Genomic DNA, 15,563 nt, shown 5'->3' on the forward strand with positions numbered 1-15,563 from the left:
ATCGTAAACTGCGGCCGCCGCTGAGAGGGGGCGGCCGAGGGGGCGGGTGGTCGTAAACACGGACCGACTACCCCTCCATTCAGAGCCGTGTACCGAACGGTGGGTCGCCGGGAATGATGGACTCGCACTCTATTCAGAACTAGTGCAACGAGTGACAGGTCACCATAAAAGCTAACCAGCTGGCCACCCCATTCAGGGTACCTGCCTATCACACGGCTGGTTACCAAAACAATGACATGTTTCACCACTAACTGACCTGTGAGTTGACAGTTGTATTACAGACGTGACAAGTCCCACTGACCTGTGACAGGAATAGGTATCACTGGCATGTGACAGGTGTGTCACTGACTGACCTGTGACAGTTGTGTAACTGACCTGTGACAGGTGTGTGACTGACTTGTGACAGGTGTTGCGTCACTGACTGACCCGTGACAAATGTTTCACTAGTCTGTGACAGCTGCCACTGACCTCTGACATGTGTGTCACTGACCTGTAACAGGTGTGTCACTGAATGACCTGTGACAGGTGTCACTGACTTTCACTGACCTGTGTCAGGTGTGTCACTGGTCTGTGTCAGGTGTGTTACCGACCTGTGACAGTTGTGTCACTGGTGTCACTGACCTGTGACAGGTGTGTCACTGACTGACCTGTGTCAGGTGTCACTGGTGTCGCTGACCTGTGACAGGTGTGTCACTGACTGACCTGTGTCAGGTGTCACTGACTCACTGACCTGTGACGGCCGTGTTATCACTGACCTGTGAAAGGTGTGTCACTGACCTATGACGGGCGTATCACTGACCTGCAACAGGTGTGTCACTGACCTATGACGGGCGTGTCACTGACCTGTGACAGATTTGCCACTGACCTGTGACAGATTTGCCACTGACCTGTGACAGGTCACAGGTGTGTCACTGACCTATGACGGGCGTATCACTGACCTGTGACAGGTGTGTCACTGACTGACCTGTGTCAGGTGTCACTGACTCACTGACCTGTAACAGGTGTGTCACTGACCTATGTCGGGCATGTCACTGACCTGTGACAGGTGTGTCACTGACCTATGACGGGCAGCGTGTCACTGACCTGTGACAGGTGTGTCGGCCGGCGGTCAGCAGGTCGCGGTGCCGTCCCGTCGGCGGCTGGCGGGCCACTCGGCCGTCCAGCCACAGTCGGCCGCCTTATAGTCTGCACAGGCTCAGCGATCAATACGGGCACACACGGACGGCGGTACACGGCGCGCCGCCGGAGGTGCACCGCCCCCCCCCCCAACCCCCTCTGCCGGCACACCGGCGACAGGTGGACGGAGGGGGGGGGGGGGTCAGAGTCATCCGGCGGTCAGGGCAGCGGAATGACCCTCGCACCGCCGGGGACTGTTTTTAAAATGAGCGACACCGCGCGGTCTTGCAATAGCGTAAAAACAGCACCGCTGCGCACATTGTTTACTCACTTCACTTTATCATGTCTTCTTTCAAGATATGTGAAACTATTAGTTTTAGACCACCTTTTTCAGGTGAGCATCAAGGTCAGCCACAGCACGATGTCAGTTCACCAGGCCAGGTCTTATCGCCGACCATTAAAAAATCAACATAGGCTTTACCACACAGGCTGCGTAAACAAGCAAATATCTGATAACTATCGTAATCTGCGTGCGAAATCGTCTGTCGCTGCGTGTCTCCTCGTTTTACCTTCATTCAGCTTGAGGACCAGCGTGACTGATCAGTCTGTTCCATATCCCGCCTTCAGTCAGTGGCGTCTCTCTCTCTCTCTCTCTCTCTCTCTCTCTCTCTCTCTCTCTCTCTCTCTCTCTCTCTCTCTCTCTCTCTCTCTCTCTCTCTCTCTCTCTCTCTCTCTCTCGCTCTCTCTCTCTCTCTTTCGCTCTCTCTCTCTCTCGCTCTCTCTCTCGCTCTCTCGCTCTCTCGCTCTCTCTCTCTCTCTTCTCTCTCTCTCTCTCTCTCTCTCTCTCTCTCTCTTCTCTCTCTCTCTCTCTCTCTCTCTCTCTCTCTCTCTCTCTCTCTCTCTCTCTCTCTCTCTCTCTCTCTCTCTCTCTCTCTCTCTCTCTCCCTGTTCCGCGAACGCCGCTCTGGGCGTGTCAGTTTCAGACAGGACTAATGAGACGGCAGGATGGATGCGACACGGGGCCCTGCAGCCACATCAGACGCGCCGGACATTTTCGGCAGAGCGTCAGCAGCCCGCCGCGGGGGACGCAGTCGGGACAGACACAGGGCCAAAAACTGAACGGAACACCGAGACCTGATATACCTGTTTCGGGGAACAGTGGTCATTACAGATGACAGTGATTTTTCTCAACGGGGCTGTTCCTCGTCAGCGGCGAGAAAAATATACCTAACCACGACGAGTTGACCAAAGTTGACCGAGTTGACCTGGTCAGTGGTAACCGCCCAAGGCAATTTCACTGACTTCGACACCCGCACGGCACCGCGCGTAGCCAAGAGATCTCCCTCCCTCGCCCCGGCTGCGTGAGTGGGCAGGACGGCCGTCAGACTAGACTCATCCGGGCGCAATACCCGTCACTCGAGACATAGCCGAGATGGTCGCGAGAAATTCTAAAACGCAGCACCAGTCCAAGTCATCTGCAGGTAGTCACCCTAGCGGCCATACGCGAAATGTTGATCTTCTGACGCCGCAGGAGACGGGAAGTTAGAAAGGGTGAACTCGTATATTATCTGCCAATGACTGCTCGCTTAAACGATGTTTTCATTGATATGCCAATGATTGGCAAGAACAATCGAGTTCCAACACTGTGGCCACAATTAACTCCCCAATGGATGTTATAGACATAGGGTAACATTTACTGTCGTAAAACATCGTCCAAATGGTAGCATAATGCCACAATCATCCGTCACTGAAGATGACAGAGATGGACAATACAAATTCACAATCATTTATCACACCCGATCGCTGGGTTATGCAGTAGGAATAACTCGGGACCAATATTTGTTCAGTGATTGTCACCAGTCAGGCAATCACCGTGGCTTTGTATCCCGACAGTCGGGACATCCCACCCAGTGCACTGGCCTGCTTGACGTCATTTCATTGATCTATTCTGGTGATCGGGTCTTCCCGGCTGTCACGCCACTCCGTCCTTCATTTAATACACGCCATTAGAAGTGATCGAAGAATTAGACGGTTGATCTCGTTATCAGGCTCTGTAAGTGAGCTGAAATCAAACGAACTTCTTGTAAAAAAGGCGTGTTGTATTTCCACAACTTCCATGATCACATGTTAGCATGACACACAAGCGAATTCGGTATCACAGGACTTTCCGCTACTGAACCGAGGATCCTACGCTGCTGAGACACCTTTACACCACACTCGGCAGCTGTAACATCTCCACCAGGACTCCCCAGCCCTTTACCGGTCACAGCTGCGATCTCCCAGTGTCGGACCGGGCCGCTCCCACTGCCGGTCGTTGGAGGAACGGTCCCAGCGGAGCACTGACTGGCCAGAGCGTGCCGCGGAGCAGCAGTGACCGGTCACATCGGGTCACTGACCGATCACAAAGCGTCACTGACCGGTCACATCGGGTCAGTGACCACCGATCGACCACAGTGGGTTACTGACCGTTAACTGCGGGTAACTGACAGACCAATCACAGCGGGTCATTGACCGGTCACAGCGTGTCAGAGGTCAATTTTTACCTCAGCGGCACACTGACCGGTCAGAGCGAATAAATGGCCGGTCACACCACCCCAATGAGCACCGAGCGGTCACAGCACCTTACCAATCGGTCGCATAGGGCCATTGACCACCTGGCACCGGCCGATCTCAGCAGGTCACTGCACGCTGGACACTGGCCGATTACAGCGGGCTACTGACCGATCACTGACCGTTTGTCACATCAGGTCACTGACCGGTCACAGCACCTCACTAACCGTCCCTCTCCTATCACAGCGCGTCTGGGTCGGGCCGGTAGCAGGCGGCCAGGTCACTGACCGGTCACAGCTGGGTCACTGACCGGTCACAGCGCGTCCGTGTCCGGCCGGTAGCAGGCGGCCAGGTCACTGAGACGCTCGCGGACCTCACTGAAGTCGTCCGCCTCCAGGCCGCCGGCGGCGAACCGGTGGAACTTGGACACGTTGTAGCGGCCGACGATAGCGCCCAGGGAGGCCAGGCACTCGCCGGTCGAGCGGGACGAGACCAGAGAGCCGGCCGCCGGGGCCGACGACACCGCTGTGGCACCGGAGAGGGGCAGGGGAGTTACACAGGGCGACTGACGACGGTCGGAAGACAGACCCGGGCACAGTGGGGTGGGGTTTTGTACATCGGAGGACAGTCAGTAAGGGTGACAAATGGCAAAAGAAGCAGACAGTGCATGAAATCATACATGCTCAAAATGTACGCAATGCTATCATGAACATTGAACGATGTCGATAAAAAGCTCACAACACTAGCATGCCAAAATACACAAAATAGACATGCACTACCTACGCTGTGATTGTATTTGTGTAAGTGTGTGTGCGTGTGTGCGCAATACGCTGCAGTAGGTTACCTGAAATAAGGACGTTCTACCTAAGACCTGTATTACTCTGATCTACCTAAGAAGTAAGCTGATCAAAAACAGACATCGAAAGCACGCTCGAGCATTTCTAGGTAACTGGGAAGTTAGTAATTCCCCGCGTCTATCCGATTTCCCTGAGGCATCGCCCTGTCAGGAGGGCCTGATCAAAGAAATCCCATTGGCAGTACTGAGAACGGTAAACGGCAATAAACGCTGCCTGAACGTCAGAATGGATATTTTAAAATTCATACATAGATGGGCGAGCGACAAAACTTTTCATCTACCCTGTGTTTTTGTCAAATTGCCTTCGTTGTTATCGCCGGCAAGCATGTTCGATTGGAAAAGAGCCCGAAACAATGTTCGCTTTGAAATGATAGGTATTGCTACAGTATGACTGTTAATTCTGAAAACCGACTATAAAAACTGGACGCGGTAGTTACTGAAATGCTTTTACGCAGCATACTCTACTTCCAAGCACTACCTACCCATACCAAAACATGACATATGAAACACGGCGGTTATAGCGCCGCAAATCCATCAGTTCATCGTCCGCTGTCAATGCCTCAGCGTCTGGAACCTCGCCACCACTTACGTTACATCACCACCCGTGACCTCCCACCAGCCGCCACGCTCCTCACCCGTGGCGTTGACCTGTCGGGGTCGGACCAGCCCGTCCGGGCCGACGTCGGCCGTGAACAGGAACGGGAACGGCGCGGCCGTCCTCAGCGGCTCCCGCAGCCGGCAGGCCAGCTGGCGGCCCGGCCACTGCGCCACCGCCTCCTGCCACGGGTCACTGTCGGATCTGTGGGTAGAGGGCACGGGCCACGGGTCACTGTCGGACCTGTGGGCAGAGCGTGTGGGTCACGGGTCACTGTTGGATCTGTGGGCAGAGGTCAAAGTGGGTTCTTGGAGCACAGGTCATAGGTCAGGGGTTATTGTCGGCCGTAGGCACAAGGCACCGGTCACAAGACACTGCTAGTCGTGCAGTCACTCGTCATGGGTCAGCTGCCGGTACTAAGGTCACAGGTCACGGGACAAGTGCCAGTTCTGCAGTCACCGGCTAGGTGCCGGGTCTCAAGTTGCCGGTCACGAGTCTGTGGCACTGGGGTCACAGATCATGGAGCGTGTGTCACCGTTCACCTGGAGCCACCAGCCGGCTCTCACAGGTCGCTGAACTTCTGTCACTGCTCAGGCGATTCCCGGAACTGGTGCCACGGGTCTCAGGTGAGCTGTAGCGGCCGGCGAGTTCCGCCCGGATGTGCCGCGCGCCGGCCGCCGGTGCGGACTCCGCCCCGCTCACCGACCGAGTACCGGAGGCGGCTCAAATGGCACCAGCCCGTCTCGGTATGAAAAGGGAGCCGCTCGGCGGCAATACTCCCCAGTGTACACCGCGGAGACTTCCCGAGGTTTCGCACACGGCTCCAAAGGTCAGAACCTTTTCAGTGGCGAGCTGAGAAGGCGGATTTCCCGACGGCGCGGGAAATCGGGTGTGGCAACCGTCACACCTAATATTCACACGGGCCCGGGCAGCCATCCGTCACCACCCACTTTGGTTGCTTCACCAGTGACATCGCCTATCAAGTTAGTCCATCCCGAAAGGAAAATATTCGAAACAATGTAAATAAAGAGCGTAACTACGATCAAATGATGCTGTTAAAATAAGATGCAGATTAGGTATACAAATGCTCCAAAATGCATCAAACTATTCTCTGTGCACTGGTGAGACGTGGCGAGATAATTTTTTGTTTTGTTTAATTGGGTTAGGACCTTTCGGTCCGACAAGACCAGTTCAGAGCCGGAAGGATGATAGGATTTAGGGGGAGACATTGGTCTGGGCAAGCATCCTAGTGAGTCACCGCGGCTGAGCCCGTCCGAATGAACAGGCCGACCAGCCCCCCAAGTACACACTGCACCAGACTACGGGTGTGCTCCCTCGGGAGCAGCGGAGCCGCTCCAAGAGAGCAGCCCGCATGAGATGAGAATTGCCTGTCCAGAGTTGCCTGTCAAGAGTTGCCGCATGAGAGTTGCCTGTTCAGCCCGGACCGAGGGTTGCGGCGTGGAGGAGAAGGATTTGATTGTCCCTACGATGGAAACGACGGATGGGTTGGTGGAGAGATAAAATCGACGCTGGGATGCATCGTATGCGGCAAAGTCTTCTCGGACAGTTTCCAGTCTTGAGCCGTCGAAAACCTAGGCTGCACTCGAATGGAGCTAAGTATTTTTGCATACGTAATCCATTGATGATGACCAGTACCTACCACTTGCCAAGTAGTCAATACAAGATCCACTACAAGTCAAGAGGGATAAACAACGTACAATTTTCAAAGAGTTAAAATTGTTTTAACCCTCGCCCGCACATGGGGGGGGGGGGGTGGTTGCCACCCCCCCCCAGGCAGTCTTTCTGCTCTGCACTCAACATTTTTAGAGCTAGAAGGCTGATTTTTCGTATAGCTGCTCGTCTATCCTTTCTTGATGTCCACTGAAAATTTCAAGTTTCTGTGATTTTTGGTTTCGGAGATATGACCTTGTTTTTCAGGTCATGTCATGACCCAAATGGCCAATTCTCAACATCTTCCGTTTGCCATGGGTCTTGTGAGCTTTTGTCACCCTGATTTCGGCCTTTTTTGCCAGTCTTACCTCCCACCTATCATGGAACATGTTGTTCGACGATGTACAGGGGTCAAGGTCAGGGTCAAGGTCAACCTAGGTCATCTAAGATAATTGCGTTTTAGGCAAGCTGAATTTACAATTTTTGTGAAGTTTTTTGACTGCATTTTTGGTAAAAGCTTCTCAGATCATGATTTCATGTGATATGGACCCAAAAACAATCGGTGCACACATCAGTATACACACAGACACACACAGACATACAAACACATATAATTGACCTTGACCTAACTTGACCTGAAATGACCTCAGCAGCAAAATTCTGGTCGGATAGTGTGACAAAGAGGTTCTAGCTGGCTTGGCACCAGAAAACAGCATCGTCATCGGTATTTGATAAGCAGCGCACTTGATATCCAACGGTGACCCAAAACAGCAACATTTTTTAGTTTGACCTGACCTGGAAGGTCAATGACTGACCTGAGAAGGTAAAACTGGGTATCATTGGATTCGTCTCTTCCCAAAGAATGTTTTTGGTCTTTACTGCTAAGCTCTATCTCCAACAGGAACGAAATGGCGCGGGGGGGGGGGTGGCAACCCCCCCCCCCCCATGTGCGTTCTAGGATGGGAAAATGGCATGTGCGGGCGAGGGTTAAAGTTGGTGGGTGATTCTGCTTTTCGTAGGAAGTTCAGCGATACCTTTTGATTTACTCAATATAAATACGGCACATCTTTTCAGCTTTGACGTCCTGTGTACCAAACAGAGCTTTTCCGTCACTCACCTGGTCTGTTGTTCGGGCACGCCGCGCAGCACGGCGCAGCCGCTCCACACGTCCGGTCCGGTCCCGGTGGCGGCGGGCGCGGCCACCCCGGGCGTCAGACTCTGCAGCCGCAGACTCCCGGCGTCCAGCCAGTCTGCCAGCCGGTCCCCGGGGCCGGTCCCCAGCGGCAGGGCCAGCCCGGCGGCGGCCACCGTCCGGCCGCGGCCCGTCAGTGCCGCGGTCACCTCGTACAGCGGCACCGGGCCCTGTTTGCGCCGCCACGGCGCGGTGACCGTGTCGAGCGCGGCGGCCAGCAGCGCACTGCCCTCGTACGGCGCCGCGCCGTACTCGAGGTGCTCGAACTGTCTCAGAGAGGGCGGGACGAGCGGCGCCGACCATCGCTCCTGTACGGAGAGCGGCGCGGACAGGGCAGCCAGCCGTCCGCCGGCGTCCAGCGTCAGCGCGGCGTTCACCGTACGGTGGACGATCTGCGGCAGCGTCAGCCGCGCCGGCGCCGGCGGCTGCAGCGGTACCAGCAGCGCCGGCCGCCGCGGGAACTCGTCACTGAGGTGGGCGAGCGCGCCGGCCGCCACGCCGCCGAACCCGTCACACCCGTCCGACACCACGTGGAACCCCTGCGGCACAGCGGGGAGGAGGTTATACACTGTCACACCCGTCCGACAGCACGTGGAACCCCTGCGGCACGGCGGGGAGGGAGGAGAGGTTATACAATGTCACACCCGTCCGACAGCACGTGGAATCCCTGCGGCACAGCGGGGGGGGGGGGGCAGTTCCTTCAGTGAAACAGAAACAGACCAAGGAATCTTCACTGACCTGATGGTAACTGAAGAATGTCTAACGACGATTATGGGTCCGTCACATGTAAAGAACGGCGGACAAGCTGTTGTACGCATATAATGACGTTGATTTATGTAAAACGTACGAACTGAAAACGTGCTTAATTCACGCCTCTAAGATGTGAATACGAACGGCGAGACTGAAGAGGTATGGAAGATACGTGTCCAGGGCGTGCAGTTGAACTTACTGCTAGGTGATCGCACTCCTCGGCGTAAGCTCTCAGGCGATCTTCAAAGCCGTCACGAAAATCCTCTCGTGAATACTGGGCTTCACCGTAGCTGTAAACAATCGTTCAGTGATCAATGCCTGTCCACTCAGTCGTCTTTTGCCAAATCATCACACAACAGTTCAATAGCTGTCATTCATAGAGTCTTGTTAAACTTTTCCACCAGCGCCCCTGACCACTCACCCGAACACGTCGAACGGGTCGCTGGCGTTGTCGTGCAGGTGCTCAGTGAGTATGTGCACGCTCCAGGGGTGTAGGTGGGTGCCCAGGAAGTCGGACCACACCTTCACCGCGACGTCTGGGCCGGCGGGGTCGTCAGGCTCTGCCTTGTCGTCGTCCGGCTCTGCTCTGATCTCAGGCGTCTCCGCCGGCTGACCGTCTGCTGGTCGGTGAAAAACATCAAAGTGATCTGTCAGGACACCAGAAAGCGAACAAGCAATGCATTGGCCAACAATATTTACAGTCAACAGAGTATGGTGACGATGAATATAGATGTTCAGGCGCCCGACCTGCAAAAGTGCTGGGGAAATCAAACAATTCCAAAGAGAGACACCCAGACCTTCCCCGCCGGACACGGCTCGCTCTGGCGACTGACCGTGGGTCTGGCAGACGTCCTTCTCGCCGGCCGGGTCACCGGTACCGTCCAGCCGCTGCAGCAGGCCCGGCCGGCCGGGCTCCTCCTTGTGGCGCACCGTGTCGCCGTGCCAGAGCCGCTCGGTGGCGGCGGCCGCCGGCGGCGCCTCCTCTCCGTACAGACGGCCGCGCCGGCGCAGGCCGCCCAGGCTGCCGCGCAGGTCCACCGCCAGCAGCCGCGGCGTGAACGTGCTCTCCCGCTGCTCGGCACGGCGCCCGGTCAGAAGACCCGAAACGGAGCCACAGGTACATTGAGGGGGTGGAAAGTGGAAACAGAAAGGTAGCAGAAAAACTATAAGAACGTCAAGCACGATAATATTCACCTTGAAAACCAACTTCAAAAACACAATTCTTTACATCTAGGTACCCTAAGCTGTCTTCAATGTTATGGTCAGCGCTGATCTTTAAATGTTCTTTTCATGAGCTAGCAATATTCCCAAACAAGAATAACTGCAGTGAGTAGGGATTGAAAAGGGGAGAAATACCTGAAATGTTTCTCCTTCACGAAATAAGACGCCATGGTCAATTTCTACTTTAGCAGTTGGATCATAAACAAATGACGCCTCTTGAATGTTCCACCAATGAGTGCCAACAAAGTTGGCATAATGACCTGTCTGCAGCGTTATGATCTCTGGAGTGTGAGAACCCATTCTGGAAGCAAATCAGTTGCTGACAGATAAATCTCCCTGCAACAAAAAAAAAAAGAGTCAACATTTGGATACTTATTGGCCTTTCACTTCATCTTGGTCAGTGTCCAGATGACAGTGGAAATGTTGCATAAACACTGAAACTGAAAAACCTTAATATCTACCCAACTAGTAGTGTGGTAGACTGCAGAACATATGCATTAGTATGTGTGAGCCTGGGGGACTCAGGTTTTTTTTTTTTGCCCTAGAAATTTGACATTCTGAGACAAAAAGTGTAATGTATCCCCTCATGACATCACAAACCTTTCTAGACTTGCAAGGCTAATTTTGCATGCTATTCAAACAGCTACTGAAAACAGCAGTTTGGAAACATGTTACATGGTTGTGCAGCATAGCAGACTTTGAATTGAGATAGGGGGAAGCTTAAAGTTTTGGTGACCTGGGGTCAGGTCAGTTACATCTATTTATTTATTGAGCCGGAGCGTCACTATCCCAATCCGAAATGGGATTCCCTTTCACTCCCGTCCATCTACCTGTTCAATTCATATAGGTGAAGCAGGAAACCTACCTGGTGAGTTGACCAGGTGAGTTATGTTTTTGTTATTGTTATCCTTACTTTCTACTGTAGCATTTACTATAAGAAACTTGAAAAATTAACATCGGATATCAACAATAACACGGTCCATCTTACCATTCGCGATGTTACTATGTAGCCTTTAGTTAATCCAGTCCATCCAGTCATAACTGTAACTGCAAGTAGGTAAGTCCTTGATTGCGATGCTTATCACTAATTGTTTGTTATGGTGTGTAGCCTAGTACTGCTCCAAATTCCAATAAAGTCGTTACTTCATATTGAGCCAGCAGTTCCAGCTCTATATAAAACTCACACAGATACCAACAAGTGGGATTATATTAAAATTCCAAACCCAAGGCTCTGTCACATGCACTGCAACTCTTTCCACTTTGGTTTTGGGCGGGCACTGTTATCAGGCATTTGAGCTAGCAATTGGTCCATAGCATGTCGTGTGACTAGAGGAGAGTTAGGTGGTAGGTAGAGAGAAGCAATTAGGATGTCGCGATTGAAAAGTGACACAGTAGCCGCAACGATGTTGAGTGGTGTAGTCAAGTTTGTTTGCCGTTGTGGAACTGCGTTAGCTATGTATAGGGCCACACCTCCTTGTCGATTAGTATGATTTATGTCGTGTCTATAAAGGGTGTAGCCAGAAACATTATAATTGTACTTATCAGAATCCCGAAAGTGCGTTTCTTGAATGGCTGCTACGAGAGGGGATTCTTTCCGCAAATATTGTTTAAATTCAGATAGGTGCGTTAGCAGCCCTCCTACGTTCCACTGGAGTAGCATGTCCCTAGCCATAGCTAACTTTCTTCCTCTTTAGCCTTCTACGCGCTTTCTTCTGGAACGAAAGCCCGCTTAGTCACGGGTTGAGATCGGATGCCCATGTTTTTCCGCTCCCTTGATGACCGAGCTCGGAGGCGGGTGTTCGGTCGCAGATCGGGAAGGGTGGAAGTGTCAGATTCGCTGTCAGAGGTGGCTGACGGTAGTCGTGACATTGGGGTCATGGCGAGTAGCTTCGGGGTTTCCTCGTTGTCACTACTAGTGTTGGCGGAGTCGAAAGTGTCGTCATCGGAGCCAAAAAGTGGGCCTTGTGACGCTTTCGGGGCCTGGGTGTGATGAGAGACGGGGAACGGGGTCGCTTGTACGGGCACAGTGGGGGCCTCCGCTTTGTTTCTTTCAGGGCTGAACTGCGTCAGCGACTCGTCCCCAGTGTCGTTCTCGCTATACGTCTCCGTTCGGGCGTTTTCAGTGTTCGATGGTTGTTGTTTGGCGGGGGACGCGGCTGCGTTCGGAAGCATCGCTGTGCGCTGCTCTCTGATGATCGAGGTGGAGAAGTGTCCTTCCTCGCGCGGTGTTGGCGGACTCTGTCCCTCGGTGGGTGACGGAGGAGAGCTTGGCTCCTCGGTGGGTAATGGGAGTGAGCGATTTTCTTCGATGGCCCTACCGGGTGGGCGCAGCTGCACGGTGGGCGGTGCGTGCGAGTGCTGGACTCCGGCGGACACTGCGGGAGGACGAGTCTCCTCTGGGGCCGGCAGGGGGGCATGAGGAGGGGACGCTTGGTTCGCGCTCGGCTGGGCTGGATCCGTTTGGGTGCCAGTGGTGACCGTGGATGGCCGATCCTTGCCTGTAGGGGCTCGAGGGGTCGGGAGGCTCGGCCACACGTCCGGACTCCTGGTGGTGGGATTCTGAGTCTCAGCACGGAGGGCGGCAGCCATTTCCATCCAGACAGGACATTTTTTATCCGTCACAGGGTGTGGTCCCTGACATGCTGCACAGCGGGGCGGGGCGGTGCATCCTTCGGACGAGTGGTCCTCAGAGCAGCGTGCGCATCGAGTGCGGCTCCGACAGGTGTTTTTGCCATGTCCATACCTCAGGCACTGCCCACACCTGCGTGGTAGGGGGATACAAGGTCGTACCTCGTATCGTAGGAAGGCAGCGTAGAAGTGGGAGGGGAGGAGCATGGCAGCGAACCTGATTTTCAGCAGGGGACTCGGACGGTGGGTTTTTGATGGTAGTCGTGTAACCATGGTCACCCCTTGCAAGACGCTTTCATCCAGGATAGCCTGAACTGACTCCTCCACAAGCTCAGGTGCATACACTAGCCCCTCCCGGTGGTTTAGCTTATCAGCTAGGATGACCTGGATTTTCTTTCCCTCAATGGAAGACCAATTCAGAAGTGTCTCTGTCTGGGTGCGGTCCCTCGTTTGGATCAAGAGAGCGCCACTGCGGGTCGGGGTAACCTTCTCCGGCCGTTTAGACAGGATGAGTTTTAGAGAGTCCCTGATTTTGTAGGGGCTGGTGCTTTTGAAGCTGAGGGTTTTGTCTTCGTACCGCACCAGCAGAAATGCTGAACCCTCTGGCACAGTGGTCTGACTAGCTGAAGCTGTACTTCCAGCAGATCTGTTTGGATTGCCTGTTTTTGGTGGCATGTTTCCTCACTATGGGGTTTAAGCCAGGAGATGGAGCAATGTGATGGTGTGAGAAACGAGATGAGATGAGATGTGGAACAGAGCTGTGAGCACAAGTACAAAATCAATGGAGCGAAGAGGAAGGACAAAGATGAACCAGTTTGAAAAATTGACCAGCAGACTGAACCTAAGAGCAGGAGTAAGAAGAGCAAGAGCAAAGAGATGATAAATTAACTGACCAAGAAAATGGTGCCAAAAACCACGAGGCAAGGAACTGGAACAGCCACAAACAGGCTGTTATCCTAAACCTGAGTCCGAGATGGAGTTGAAAACTCAGATGCAGTGGAAAAGTTAGGGAAAATGCCTTGAAGGTCCAGAAGTGAGAGATATGAAAAACGCTCTTTTTCCAAACGTGAGCGTTATCTTACCGTTGCTAGCCGAAAGGAATTTTCTAGAAGCCGAAACGCCGAGGGAAAGATCAGTGCTTTTTAAATACGGGGCCAGTCCTGGAACGCTGACAAACGCGCGGGCAGCCCTCTTTTTATCGCAGGAGCGATAAAAGGCAAGAGCAGAATGCAAAATGCAAAATGCAAAGGAAAACTATCTAATCGCAAAAAGACCACACGACGCTACCAGCGATGGCGCGAGACGACGTTGACTCCCTAGCAATGCAAGTCACCGTAAACAGCGGTTTGCTCTGAGAGCCGTTTTTAATATTTGCGAATAGCTGTGAAAACGCAAGCTTCGCTTACCATTGGTTAATAGCTGCTTAAAAACGCCGGTGACTCGAAAAAATAGGACTTAGAACAAAATTAAACGTTACAACTGCGCAGTTTTTGATTGAAAAAGAGCTACCATATAATTTGCTTCCATATTTCCTGTCCATGGCGATGTGCGCATACAACGGGGAATAACGGTTAGGATGTGATTGTTTTGAGATTATCTCAGTTTGTGTGGTTTATGCTAATTTTCAGATCAGTCATTTTTCGCTGTTAATTGGTTATCTATATTGCAATTTACCCGCGCCGTTTCCCTTTTGAAACGGTCGATAGTCTGAACGTTGGCAAGGCTTTCACTTCCCATGAAAAATTCCTCAAGAAATCCACAAAAATTCTTCTAGTGTAATCACGGGAATGCAGCTAATGGTGACATTGGGCCACAAAAAGGAACCCACCCAACACCCGTTAATAAACTGTGGTAGTCGTAAACCAGGTGTCACACTCGTTTTTTGCAACCTAGGAGGAGTGCTATACCCATAGATGCTTGACTTATTGCAGACAGCAGCCAACATTAGCATTGTTTTGTACAAGATTACTTCTCTGATATCCCCTCAGTTTTTTCACAACTTGAATTGGGTGAATTAGTTAAGCTAATTTTGGCAGCATCTGTGTGTTTTCCTACATGTTTCTCTTAGCTACCTACTGGCTTGCTTGAGGTAAAAGCAAATCTGGATCTATCAGTCTGGATCAGTCTGGTTTGCACAATGCATAATGTCAAGTGATTTCAGTCTTATCCAAGTAACTCAAACTTCAGCTTGCATTTTCCTCTTTCACATTTTTGATAGGTACCTACCTGCCCTATATTTTATTTGATGAGCTGCATTGCTCATGACATGAAATTTTATTTTACCTTCAGTGGCTTCAGTCCTTCTTTTGTTTTTAATAACATTTTTTTATATTTACTGTGTATTGAATGTTGAATATTTTGCTAAATTCCAGGCCCAAGTTAAGATGATGACAAAATGAAAATTGTTTAAAAAATACCAGTACCTACCTATGATGGTATTCTATTATCTTTTTTTTTGTGTTCACTTTTTGTTAGAACCATTATGTAATATATGTTCTTTTGGTCTAATTCAGTACCTAACTTTTACATTGCTTATTATTTTGTTGATTTACTAGGTCAAGACTCAAGTTACCATATACAAACTAGCAATGAAAATGGTTTAATGCATTATGCATACCTATTGCTTGAAACATATTACATATACCTACCTAATCCCTGAAGGCCAAGCACTAAATAGAATGAGTTGGTGGTAGCCTAACAAGAAATATTTAGCTCATCAGTCATCAAATGGTACATACCTTAACCTATATCTGACTAGCTCATGTGTTTATTTCAGATTCTTTACTCTGATGTTTGTTGATCTGGTCCTGCTGAGGAGTTGTAGATGCAATAAAAATAGACAGGAAAGTTCCCTGTTGTCTATCCCCAACTGAAATGGAAACAGAAAGAAAACCAGTCATAACATGTAAGTATGATCCCTACACGATCAAGAGCCCATCCTGGCAATAACATATCAGCATTTCTACTGCCAAAACAAAAAATGA

At 51.8% G+C, this 15,563-nt stretch overlaps 1 protein-coding gene across 1 annotated transcript; it reads right to left on the reverse strand.

The window, feature by feature from the left end:
• Nucleotides 1-3,194: 3,194 nt before the first annotated feature.
• LOC122383793 (protein misato homolog 1-like) lies at nucleotides 3,195-13,896 on the reverse strand. Its single transcript, XM_043370548.1, has 8 exons — nucleotides 13,867-13,896; nucleotides 10,087-10,287; nucleotides 9,564-9,801; nucleotides 9,152-9,347; nucleotides 8,930-9,020; nucleotides 7,906-8,519; nucleotides 5,158-5,321; nucleotides 3,195-4,191 (listed from the first exon to the last, which is right to left on the reverse strand). Exons 2-8 carry the CDS (start codon nucleotides 10,249-10,251, stop codon nucleotides 3,980-3,982), a joined length of 1,680 nt encoding a protein of 559 aa, XP_043226483.1. The 5' UTR covers nucleotides 10,252-10,287; nucleotides 13,867-13,896; the 3' UTR covers nucleotides 3,195-3,979.
• Between the last annotated feature and the right edge of the window lie 1,667 nt (nucleotides 13,897-15,563).

Source organism: Amphibalanus amphitrite, unplaced genomic scaffold, assembly GCF_019059575.1.
Source record: "Amphibalanus amphitrite isolate SeventyFive unplaced genomic scaffold, NRLGWU_Aamphi_draft 000174F_arrow, whole genome shotgun sequence".
NCBI classification, from domain to species: domain Eukaryota; kingdom Metazoa; phylum Arthropoda; class Thecostraca; order Balanomorpha; family Balanidae; genus Amphibalanus; species Amphibalanus amphitrite.